Source organism: Choloepus didactylus, chromosome 10, assembly GCF_015220235.1.
Source record: "Choloepus didactylus isolate mChoDid1 chromosome 10, mChoDid1.pri, whole genome shotgun sequence".
Lineage (NCBI taxonomy): Eukaryota > Metazoa > Chordata > Mammalia > Pilosa > Megalonychidae > Choloepus > Choloepus didactylus.
In genome coordinates, this window is record NC_051316.1 from 108,305,311 (window position 1) to 108,318,464 (window position 13,154).

General features: G+C 45.1%; 1 protein-coding gene across 8 annotated transcripts in view; it reads right to left on the minus strand.

Moving 5' to 3' along the window:
- TMEM268 (transmembrane protein 268) overlaps positions 1-13,154 on the minus strand; it is a 52,843-nt gene that overhangs the window by 24,956 nt on the left and 14,733 nt on the right. For all 8 annotated transcript variants that reach the window (XM_037850680.1, XM_037850683.1, XM_037850684.1 and 5 more), the window contains exons 3-7: positions 10,279-10,388; positions 8,352-8,459; positions 7,167-7,316; positions 1,620-1,730; positions 754-834 (exon numbers count right to left, since the gene is read on the minus strand). In XM_037850680.1, the coding sequence (XP_037706608.1) occupies positions 754-834; positions 1,620-1,730; positions 7,167-7,316; positions 8,352-8,459; positions 10,279-10,388 (560 nt within the window). The remainder of the gene's footprint in view (positions 1-753; positions 835-1,619; positions 1,731-7,166; positions 7,317-8,351; positions 8,460-10,278; positions 10,389-13,154) is intronic.

The following is a 13,154-nucleotide window of genomic DNA, read 5'->3' on the forward strand; positions in this document are numbered from 1 at the left end:
AGACTCAGAGGCTGACTACAGGAACATCTGCAAGTGGGCCACATTGGTGAAATCGGATCATTCCCTACAAGGGTACGGTACATGACAGCTTCTAAAGCACGTTTCCCTCCATGCTCTCATTTGCTCCTCAAAGCAGCCTGGGATGTGGATAAGTTTATCCATATGTTGTGGATGAACAAACTGAGGTTCAGAGGCCTGGTAAGGGACAACACAGGAAGTAAAGGGCCCAGGTCAGTGTTAAACCACAATCACAACTTCAAGATTCAACAGCAGCACTTCCGGGGTCCAGGGAAAGGCTGATCCTAGGGACAGCATCGGAGACAGGAGACTGGGCTCAAACCTGAGCGTCATGAACCAGCTCTGTGACCTCAGACAGGCAGCCAGACTTCCCAGAGCCTCAGTTTCCTTATCTGTAGAATCAGAACAAAATCCCTCCAATCTGATTTCTTCAAAAATTGTAGGAAGGCACTCTGAACAACTGAATGTAGTCTAAATATACAGGACCTCCCTCTGCCAGGATTTATTATTATTATTATATTATAACGAAATACATGGTCCCTATAAGGAATGTGGAAAACACGACTAGTAAAAAAGAGGAGGGGAAAAAAACATCATTCCCTAGATAAAAATAACCAAATAACTTTTTCCTTCCAAATAACTTTTTTTTAGACATTTTTCCAACACTGAGGTAATAGGAGCCATACAATTTGGCCTCCTGTGTTTTGGGAGTTTTTCTCACTTAGTATGTCTTACCCCTTGACTGGTCTTCATTTCTTGGACATGGTCAGACAAAAACTGCGCACAGTTCTCCAGGTCGAAGTAGACAAACCAGAGCTGGGAAGGGGAGGAAACACCATATGAGCGCCGTGACGCCAAGCCAGCCCTGACCCCAAGGCCACCTTCACCTCCTGCCTCCTCACCGGAGGCCCACCCTTGGAAGACGACCGGTTTTTATTCTGTTCTCTGGAAGGAACTTGCCATTCTATTTTATCCCAAAGTACCACACCATGACAAAGCCTGGTTTCTATGAGCTAGTAGAAAAATTGCTTTGTGTTCAGCTTTGAAAACTGTCAATCCCTGCTCAAAATGTCCAGGGCCTCACATCTCCCATAAATCATTCCAAACCCTTCCTGGACAGGGACAATGAAAAAACCTCTGTATAATAAGATTTCAAGGATGCAGGGAATGGTTTTAACCCTCAAAGCCCATACAATTAATAATTATTCAAATAAAAATTGAATACAGAAAAATAATTACAAGCCCCAACCAAATGTCCTCTTATTTTAAGCATCATTAAAAATACAAACAAACCCCCCAAAATTATAGTACCCCCCACACACACCCCACAACAAACAAACAAACAAACCATTCCTGGACAACTTGTGTCCATCTCAAAGTACTGCCTTAATCTGCAATGGCCCCTTATTGAAAGGGGTCTCAGGGAAGAAACCCTGAAGCAGGGAGGAAGCAAAGGGGTGCCAGACAGCCTTCTCACTCACAGACTCCTGGGCACACCTGGACACACCGTGCAGATGAAGTCTGGGAGAACATGGAGGCAACTCACCCCATTGGTCCAGCCCAAAGCGGGCCATCAAGGACAGGCCGCTGAGACACAGTACCTGGATCACACTCTGGCAGCCTTCCACCGTATCTGTCACCCCCAGCAGCACCCGATGTCGCAGGAGGGCTCCATTGGCAGCTGCCAGCCTCAGATCCGTGTTGGTGTTGGCCTATGAAACAAATGCTCAGCCCCATGGCCAGATCTCCTTGCTGTCCGCCAGCTCCTGGCCCCGGGTGGTAACCACACAACTGCCCCATTTCTAGGCTCTCCCAGTTCCTCCCCTACACGATGGAACTGTGGTGTTGTTAGGAGAGTAAACTCAATGGCGTCAAACAGCCCTGGGCTGAAGCCAGGCTCTGCCACTTCCTGACTGTGTGGCCCTGGGCAAGTTATGTCCCTTCCGAGTTGTTTTTCTTCAGTTGCAGAATAAGTATAAGGAGTGTCCCCAAATCATAGGATGTACTGAGATTTAACTGAGTTCACATATGGGAAGCACAGTGCCTAGAACACAGTTGGGGTGCAAAAGATATCTGTGGGAGGCGGGTGGAATGGATGGGTTTGAGCATCTGTTGTGTAAGTAAAGCACCTGCTCTGTCTACAAAGTTCCTACTTTTTTAAAGTGCCTAGCACAGTGCCAGGCCCTCAAAAGGGACACTGGAAATCAGTTACCTTTTTTTCCCACCCAAACGAATTCACAAGGTAAATGTGAAGCAGGCAGGGGTGGAGAAGGGAGACAAAAGGTGACAGGACCCAAAATGCTGGTTTGGGGAAAGAGACCCCAAGAGGACTTTCAAGACACAGTTAGAAGGTGGCAGTCTCATCCAAGACAATGGTCCGCAAAGGGGGCAGGACCCCTACAGGGAGCTGCTGGAACTTTTGGTTGTCACAGGGATGGGGTGGACACTGCTGGCACTTAGTGGAAAAGGGTCAGGGATGCTAAAGACATGCCTTCCACTGAAGATCACCTCCCATGAGAGGCAATCCTACACATCGAAGAACTGGCCCCCACCCTACCTGAACTCCAAATGTTCAAATGGGCATGACTGCAGGTGAAACACTCTAGATTCTCCCGTATGCCAACCTAACTTCATTTTATATATAAACGTAAAGTGTTTGGGGCATGGGTTTAACATGCACGGATTATTCACCCTCTCCGAAACCCACATAACCCACAGCACTGCTGTGGTAGTCAAGGAATTGGCTCCAGATCAAAGCCAGGAAGAAGAGGAGCCTGGGTTTGAATCTAAGGCTGTCCAACTCCTGAGCCAATAAATGGCATCCCTAACTCAGAGTTGTCAAACCTGTTAGATCCCATGCCCCTCCCTTTGTGAACAGCTTTATTGAGGTATAACATACATACCATAAAATTTACCCATGTTAAGTGTTGGCTTGGAGTGGCCAATACCACACACCTGAGTCGGGTGGCATCGAACTGTCATATTCACCCTGATGCTATGTCTTAGTGCAAACCTATGAACACCTCATTACAGCATTCAACGTGGTTATACCTGGGCATTAAAGTATTTTCTTTTCCCCATTATATTCAATTAGGTTATTATATTGACTTTTAAAAATCAGTATTATGTAGTTTCATTATTTATGAATTTGATTTCAGAATAATAAAGAGGGTATTACAAAATATGTGTTTTTAAAAGGGGGTATTGATTCCAAATGCCCATCAATTGGTAACTGGATAAACAAAGTGTGATAGGTTCACACAATGAAACACTGCAGAAATATGCTATAACATGGATGAACCCCCAAAAACATTAAGCTAAGTGAAAGACACCAGATAAGAAAGACCCATAGGACATGATTCCATTCATATGAAATGACCAATCTATAGAAAAAAGTCGATTAGTGGTTGTCTGGGGCTAAGGGTCTGCAAATGGACATGAGAGATATTTTGGGGTAATGGAAATGTTCTAAGACTGGATGGTGGTGATGGCCAACTCTGTAACTTTATTAAGAACCACTGAATTGTACACTTAACATGAGTAAATTTTATGGTATGTATGTTATACCTCAATAAAGCTGTTCACAAAGGGAGGGGCATGGGATCTAACAGGTTTGACAACTCTGAGTTAGGGATGCCATTTATTGGCTCAGGAGTTGGACAGCCTTAGATTCAAACCCAGGCTCCTCTTCTTCCTGGCTTTGATCTGGAGCCAATTCTTTGACTACCTAACCCTCTGCTGCTCTATCTATGAAATGGGAAAAATCATGTCTTCATTGCATGATTGTTGTAAAGCTCAAATAAAAGAGGTATTATTAATAAGAAACCAGGAAAGCCCCTTCAATTCTTTTCCTGTTTGACAATAAAAGATAACCAATATATGCTCATCATTCTGTAGTTGATAGTCATTGCACTTGATGCTTGAAGCATCACTGTACAATAATGCTATGCCCCCATTCTGTAGGTGAATGGACCACAGTTCCAAGGGATGACTTCACTGTCAACCAGTGACAAGCTGCTACTCTAAAAGAGGCAGGAGAGCTTAGTGTTTAGAAATCCCGATGCCAAGCAGGCCTAGGTTCAACTCCAGAGTCCAGCTCTCACCACTAGTATAACTTTGGGCAAATTACTTAACATCTCTCTGCCCCGATCTCCAAACTGGAGAGACTAATGCCCCCTGCCTCAGAGTGTTACTATAAGGATTAAATGAGCTAATTCATGTAAGACACTTAGAAGAATGAACTCTCAATACATGTCAGCTAATAAGATCATTATTATGATGACACTGAGTTTTAAAATATCATTTTTTCCACCGTACCATGTTCACCCATAACAATTATTTTTAGGAACTTCCCACATGCCCTAACAATGTACTTTATTCTGTAGGAGATTCAAGGCAGGATCATCCCTCCTTTACAGAATTTTCAATCTTCAGAAAAGGTTAATAATATTTAAAACAAGGGAAAAAACAGGCAACGCATGCAGAATTTTGAGGCTTTCAAGAATGCTACATGATGCAGACAGGATACTAACAGCATGAATGACAATGGTCAGGATGGGGGTACCTGTGTGGTCCTGAGTAATAAAGATCTGGGGAAGAAGAGACCCTTGAGCTGAGGCCCAAAGAAAGAACTGAGGGGGGCTGTGTGGCCATAGACTAGTTACTTAACCTCTCTGGGCTTCAGATTCCCTATGTACAAAACAGTTGATAATAGTAGCAGTTAATATTTATTGAGCATTTACACTATTACAAGCAGTTTTCATGCAGCAGGTCATTTAATTCTAACAATAACCCTATAAGGGAGCTATAATGATTATGCTATTTTACAGCTGAGGAAACTAAGGCCCTGAGAGGTTAAGTAATAACTTACTCCAGGTTGCAGAGCTAGCAGATGGCAAAGCTATCCTGCCTCCTTATAAGGATGCTGTTGGGCATAGCTATCAGGCCCCAAGTACAAAGCGCACAGTAGGTGCTCATTAAATGGTCACTATTGGGGAGGAAAGGACCCTGGAAGTGTTCCCTGTGTGAGCAAGCAGCACTGACAGGAGACTCAACGTGCACCCAGGGACTCCATGCTGCACCCCTGAGTAAAGAGACGGGGCCTTGTTCATCTCTGTGCCCACCCCCCTGTAGCTAGCACATTCCCTGGTACTTGCAGGGGCCTCCTAAAGGCCAGTTGACCAAAGGAAGCAAAGGAGGGAAAGGCATTCCAGGAATGCCAGTGTTTGTATCTATATCCTTGAAGCACCTACCAGGTGCCAGATTTTTTGTCTGCTCCTTTTTCCCCTCCCCAAGAGAAGTCTCTTGCTGCAGGAATGGCCAGCCTAACTTATCTCTTATAGACCAAGCACAAGGGCCATGCAAGCTTCAACAGAACCCAAGGGCATCCTGCTTTGGTCAGGCCCACGGCAAAGCCTGACAAAGATCCTTTCAGCATGATTAAGCCATAAAATTCCTATTTGTTCCCTTGGACACAAGCACAAAATTAAATTCACACCCCAAATCCTGACCACATCTCCCAGGGTCCCACATTCCCCTTCTGAATCAGGCAAGAGAAGAGTTTGCTAAGGATCTTGAATCCAGCCCAGTGCCAGGTGTAGTGGGGAGAAGGGCTTCCCAAGGAGCTGGAAAGACGGTACAGGTGTGAGCCGGGCAGAATAACAGCCCCTCCAAGATGTCCAAGTTCTCATCCCCGGAACCTGAGAGTCTGTGACCTTACACACCAAAGTGACATTAGGCTATAGATAGAATTAGTATCTATACTAACCAGATGATCATAAAATAGGGAAATTATCCTGGATTATCCGGCTGGCTCGATGCAATCACATTAAAAATGGTAGACAGTGGAAGAGGGAGGCAGAAAAGGCAGGATGAGGGAAGACATGAGAAGGGCTTGACCCCCCAGTGCTGACTTTGAAAATGGAGGAGAGGGCCATAAGCCAAGGAATGGGGATCACCTCTAGATGCTGGAAAAGGCCAGAAACAGATTCCCCCCTAGGGCCTGCAAAAAGGAACACAGCCCCACTGATGCCTTGATTTTAGCCCAGTGAGACCAACGTCAGACTTCTTATCTATAGAAATGTAAGATAATAAATTTTTAGCCCAGTGAGACCAACATCAGACTTCTTATCTATAGAAATGTAAGATAATAAATTTGAATTGTTTTAAGCCATTAAGTTCATGTACTTGGCTTCAGCAGCCATAGAAAAGTTATATGGTAGGGTACTGACAAAGAACATGGCTTGGAATCTGAGAGTCCCAGCCTTGAATTCCAGCTCTGCCATTTATTAGCTGCATGACATTGGACAACTCCTTGGGCCTCGCTGAGCTTCAGGTACCTTGTCTGTAAAATGAGTATAATAAGCTCTACCCAAAGAGTTGTTGGGGGATTTAATGAAATATGAGATAATATGCAAAACATTAACAGACAGCTTACTACAGATGAAGTGCTTGATAAGTAATAAAAGGCAGAAGTTAAAGGAAAAGGTAATTAGAGCAGTCATACATTAAGCTGGGAGGTATCCATCTCCTTTCTGAATTTGATCAGGAATCAGAGGGATCAGGAATCAGAGGGCTCAGGCTTTGAACCCCAGATTTGCCACTCATGGTGGGATCCAGGACAAGTTAGCTAAACTCTCTGACCACCCACTCTCAGCCTCCAAGGTCAGTGTTGGGATTAAATGAGACCTGATTGTCAACAAACCAGCAGGTCAGTGACTGTCTGTAGCAGGAGTGAATAATGTAAATCACCTCTCACCAACAATCACCCTCAAGTACCTTGTGCAGCAAAATGGGTTTAGGAAACCTCCTCCCTCCCAGGGATGCTGTCAAGAACGCACAGGACAGGAGGTACATGAAAGGGCTCCGTAAACTCAAAGTGGGGCTACCAGGGCCCTCCTCCCTCCTCCCAGACGCTCTCAAAGCACAGCTGGCTCCTAGAAAAACAAGCCGCAGGGAAAAGACAGGAAAAGACAGGATCATTTAATCACACCCCTGTAATCTGATTTGGGTTAGTTGCCAGGCCAAGGAGCCATGTGACTTTTTACAGCTGAAGAAATACCCAGAGGAAGGTAAAACAGAAAGAGCTGACACTGGGGTTTACACGTCTGCACAGCCCTGCTGTGGGAGCATGGCAGGGGACGTCTCACCTTCCTCTGGTGTCTCTCGAAGATGAGCACGAGGGTCAGAGTGAGGGTTGCCGCGGCCAGGGTCACGAGCAGCACGCCCGACCAGTGGTGCCCCAGGGCAAACATCTGGCTGGTGGAGTAGATATTGGCCCACACCACCACGTAGAACACCTGCAAGAGCCCAGGAAGGGCATGGTCAGGAACACCCGTCCTGGAATGAAGCAGCTCCCGGCAGAGGGCCCAGGCACACTCCTTGGGCTCGGCCAGTTCACAAAGACCAGCAATAGTCCAGAGCAGACACCTGAAAATGCACCCGTGCTCTCTGTCTATAAGCCAATGTGGAGAGAGGGGTTACAATAGCTACTCCTGGTCCTTGTTGGCCCTCCTTTTAAATAAAACAGGCAAGATCAGGGGCTCTGGAGTGAGATAAATTTGAGTCCGAAGCCCACATTGATCCTTCAATAGCTATGTGGCCTGGGACAAGTTACATCTCTCTGAGCCTCAGTTTCCTCATCTGTAAAATAGGGACGATAATACTGATCTCAAAGAGTTGCTATAAGGGTTAACGAGGTAACATACGTAATAGCCCAGCACTTATCAGGGAATTAATAAAGGCTGTTCCCATCCCTTTCCCTTCTCTCTAGAAGTTGGATTTGGGAGTCAGGAATGCTACTGGACCATTTTTACATACAGAGAAGCAGCAAATCATACCTGTTACAAGCACTGCCTGGGTTCAAATCCTGGCTCTGCCATACACACACACACACAAATATACATCCATATACATACATATATACATGTGTGTATTTATATACACCAGGTTCAAATAAATACGTATATATGTATACATATGTGTATATGTACACGTGCACATGATTAGAGCTGAAATGGACTTGTCTATTGAATTGACAGGAAACCAAGGCCCAGGGGTGTGGAAGGTCTTGGCCAAGGCTGGTCAGAACCTGAGTGGGTCTATGGATTCCCAGTCCCAAGCTCTATTCACCAAACCCCTGTCTCCCATCCTTTACACAGGTCCCTGGTTACAACCCACTCCCATAAATTTCCACCTAGATCAAATCTCAGGCAGCCAGCCCACCAGTTCCCAAACCTCTTGCCGATACCACCAGGCTCCAGGACACCTTGCTGAGTTCAGCAGTGCCGCAGGGGCCAAAGGCAGGGGCAGGGTGCTGGCCACCCCCTCCTTACCACAGCAAAGGCCAGCCGCATAGGCCTCGAGTTGTAGATGATGTATCTTCTCACTTGGGGCTCCAAGAGGGCACTCTCGGCCAAGCTCCTGTACTGGTCAGCCGGAACCTGCTCGCCACCCAAAGGAAAGAGATGAAACAGCCATGGAAGAACCACCCCCACTTCCTTCCCACCAGCAAGCGTGTCGTGTCCAGTTCATGTGATTATCATGTGGAAGGGGGATGAGAGTTGCAGGGTATAGTTCTCAGCTCAGGGAGGGACAGGCATCCTGGAGAGGCAGGACAGCTGAGATCCAGGAGGACATCCTGGAGAGGGACCCCTGCAGCCTGAGACTTATGGTCTCGCAGCAGGCACGAGAGAGCCTAATGGTGAAGGCACAGGCCCTGGAGTGAGACAGTCCTGAGCCCAAATCTGGGCCCTGCACTCAATTGCTGTGGGACCTGGAGTAAGTGACCCCACTTCTCTGAGCCTCAGTTTTCTCCTCTGCAACATAAGGACGGTAACAGCCTACCCTGCAGGGTTGGGGACACATTAAGTGAGCTCATACAGGTATGGTGCTTGGCTCAGTGCCAGTCCCAGAGTGAACACCTGATACATGGGTGCTGTTATCAATGCCACAATACCAATAACGATTAATACACACCAAAGTACTGAACACATGTGTCTTTCTGCCCAAACGATGAAGGGAAAATGGCTGTAGAGTGTAAAATCCCTGGGATCCTTAAGAAAAGCCCTAGGACTGCTTAAGAAAATAGAAGCAGTCATTAAAGAATTAAAGATGATCTATAAGAACACAGAAGAACAACATGTAAACCATTCACCGGTCAAGAAATCCCAATATGAAGACAACTGTTTAAGAAAAACATTCTTCTGTTCAAAGGCTGACAGGAAACGCGGAAAGATAAACCAGCCATTGTGCTGATGAGGGGTTAGCACTGTTGATCTGGAAAGTTCTCCTTTAATGGTAACAAAACATTATTTTAAACAATAATGCAGTTCAGTTTTTAAAGCAGTAAGTTCTAAAATCTTCAGGGTAAAATTAGTATAAATAATTATTAGTAATTAATCCACCCTGGCTAGTGCAGAGGAAGGCCTGATTGTGTTGGGGACTCTGGAAAGAGAGAAAACCACACCTATGGGTATTTAATAACACCACCAGTCACTACAATTTATTCCGCTTTTACTACATGCCAAAAACAGTGCAAGTGCTCTACAAACGTTATTTCACTTACTCCTCATGAAAACCCTATAAAATGGTCATTAATACTGTCTTCATTTTACAGATGACAAAACTGAGGCTCAAAGGGATTAAGTCACCTGCCCAAGGTCACATAGCCTGTCAGTGGCTGAGCTGGATCTGCAGCCAGGCCTATAGGTCTGAGATGCCTCTGCCTGGCCCACTATGCTTAAAGGTGATGCAGCATGATCTAATGAATACATGTGTCCTTTCTTTTTGCACATGCAGTTCCCCCTCCTAAAATGTCCTTCCGCCTACCCACCCAGCAAACTCCTATTTATCCCTCAAAATCCCAGATCAAGTGTCTACTCCTCTGTGAAGCTTTTTAGAACCACTGCCTCTCTAGCTGAGTGTATCATTTTCTCCTGTAAATCTCTTCCATGCCTTGCACATTTCTCGACTGTAGCACTTATATCACACTGTCCTGATTTATATGTCCTATTCCACCTCTAAAGTGCTTTGTGCCTAGCTAAAATCCTGACACACAGTGGGCACACCAAAGCACACTTTTTTAAGTGAATTAATTGGGAAGAGAGGACAGTTAAATTACAATTTCATTATATCCCCCACCACATCCACCACAGAGCAAGTGCTTAATAAGTATTTTGTGAGTAACTGGATGGCTGGACGGACGGACAGGTGAATAGACGGATGGAAACATGGTAGGACCTCCATTAAATCAGCACTCACCTGAATGCCCCAGGTCTGCAGTTGCTCTTCTGCAGCTCCCAGGTCAAATGAGATGGGTGCACAGGTATTGTCGATGCGGAGAACTGTGAGGACCTGGCCATTGCGGAGCTCTGAAAGCAGACCGGAAGCTTCAGCTGGTTAAGCAAAACTTTAGAGGAGCCCAGAGCAAGAGGCCATCACCCGTTTTACCTTCTCCTGGTGAGGAGGGACATGGTCGCCATCCTCAAATCAATAAAGGGCAGTCCTGCAGGAGGCTGAACTGACCAGAAAAGCCCCAGGAGGCAGAATGGAGGCCACAGCATGGAGGCTACCAGGGTACATAATGTGAGATCATTCAAGGAGGGACTTCCCCAAGTGAGAGCTGCCCATGCAAAGAATAAGAGGTGGTGAGTTCTCCATCACAAGAGATACTTAAAAAGAGGCTGAGCAGAGAGAACCTAAGATGGCGGCTAGGTGAGACAGGGCAAAAAAACAGCTCTGTGAAAAATACTAGATAAAAACCAGAAAGTGACCCAGAATACCATTTCCAGCAATGCACCACCTGGACAAGGTCTGCTAAAACCACAGGGACCATACACTTGGTGAAACCGGGAGTCCGCATTCTGAAACAAGTGAGTAAGCCGGCTGAAAGTCCCGCGGCTGCGCTGCGGTGTGGGGAAACTGCGGGTTAGCATTTGGAGATGGACTAGTTCTTTTAAAAAAAAACCCAGGAGCGGTTGCAGACATGGCAGTGAGAACTGCACAGTGAAGCACTGCAGGAGCGGGCTATAGCCAATGCCCTGGTGTGTGGCATGGAGGATAGCCTTCCCCACACCCGCTGCTGATTGTCCCGGGGCCAGAGGGACAGAGGGGAGAGCCAAAAGGAGAAAGAAACCGCACCCTTGCAGCCAGCTTCCCGGTGTGCCGGCGACACTCTTGCCCAGGGCCGTACCCACAGCCCAGAGCCGTGCCAGGAAACCCAGACCGACGGGAAGTGTATCCCACAGCACAGCTAGTTGTCCCGGAGCTGGAAAGGCAGAGCTGTGTCAAAAGGTGGGGGTTGAGATGCCCCATTCAGCCATTTTTGCATCAGGCTGGGAGCGCCCCTGCACGGCCCGGCGGCCCAGGGCTTCCCTTGAGGGAAGGCACACACTTGTGACATAGCACAGCCTTCCCTCAGCAGAGGTCCTGAAAGATCACAGCTATCAAGCAAAGCAAATGCCAAGAGGCCAAAAACAACAGAAAATTTTAAAGCATTTGCTAAAACCAGACAATATAGAGAACCCAATCCCAAACACCCAAATCAAAATATCAGAAGAGACACAGTACTTGGCACAATTAATCAAAGAACTACAGTCAAAGAACGAGAGCGTGGCACAAGATATAAAGGACATGAAGAAGAACATGGCACAGGATATACAGGACATAAAGAAGACCCTAGAAGAGCATAAAGAAGACATTACAAGAGTAAATAAAAAAATAGAAGATCTTAAGAAAATAAAAGAAACTGTTGGCCAAATTAAAAAGACTCTGGATACTCATAATACAAGATTAGAGGAAGTTGAACAACAACTCAGCGTCCTAGAGGACCACAGAACAGAAAATGAAACAACAAAAGAAAGAATAGAGAAAAAAATCGAAATGGATCTCAGTGATATGATAGATAAAATAAAACGTCCAAATTTAAGATTCATTGGTGACCCAGAAGGGGAAGAGAAGGGTAAAGGTCTAGAAAGAGTATTCAAAGAAATTGTTGGGGAAAACTTCCCAAACCTTCTACACAATATAAATACACAAAGCATAAATGCCCAGCGAACTCCAAATAGAATAAATCCAAATAAACCCACTCCAAGACATATTCTGATCAGACTCTCAAATACTGAAGAAAGGAGCAAGTTCTGAAAGCAGCAAGAGAAAAGCAATTCACCACATACAAAAGAAACAACATAAGACTAAGTAGTGACTACTCTGTGGCCACTATGGAGGCGAGAAGGCAGTGGCATGACATATTTAAAACTCTGAGAGAGAAAAATTTCCAACCAAGAATACTTTATCCAGCAAAACTGTCCTTCACATTTGAGGGAGAGCTTAAATTCTTCACAGACAAACAAATGCTGAGAGATTTTGCCAATAAAAGACATGCCCTACTTCAGATACTAAAGAGAGCCCTACTGACAGAGAAGCAAAGAAAGGACAGAGAAATATAGAGAATTTTAACAGACATATATAGAACCTTACATCCCAAATCACCAGGACACACATTTTTCTCTAGTGATCACAGATCTTTCTCCAGAATAGACCATATGCTGGGACATAAAACAAGCCTCAATAAATTAAAAAAAAAAAAAAAAAAAATTGAATATATTCAAAGCACATTCTCTGACCACAATGGAATACAAATAGAAGTCAATAATTTTTGATTTGTAACTCCACTATTTACTTCCTATAGGATATAAAATACACAAACTCTAATGACAAATCAGTGGTTTGGGACTCAATGTAAAATACGTAATTTTTGACAAGAACTATATAAAGGTGGGGGAATGGAGGAGTATAGGAACATAGTTTACAGGTCCTATTGAAGTTAAGTTGGTATCAAAGAAAACCAAGATTGTTATGGATTTAAGAGGTTGAATTTAAGCCCCACAGTAAACACAAAGAAATTATCAGAGAATATGACCATAGAGATGAAAAGTAGAGTATGAGTTATGAGAAGTGGGGGAAGAGGCAATGCGGAGTTAAGAAATGAGTGCAGGGTTGCTGTCTGAGGTGAAGGGAAATTTCTAGTAATGGATGGTGGGAAGGTGATAGCATTACAACATTCTAAATGTGATTAATCCCAATAATGGAATGCTAAGGAGCAGGTGGAATGGGAAGATTTAGGCTGTATATACGTT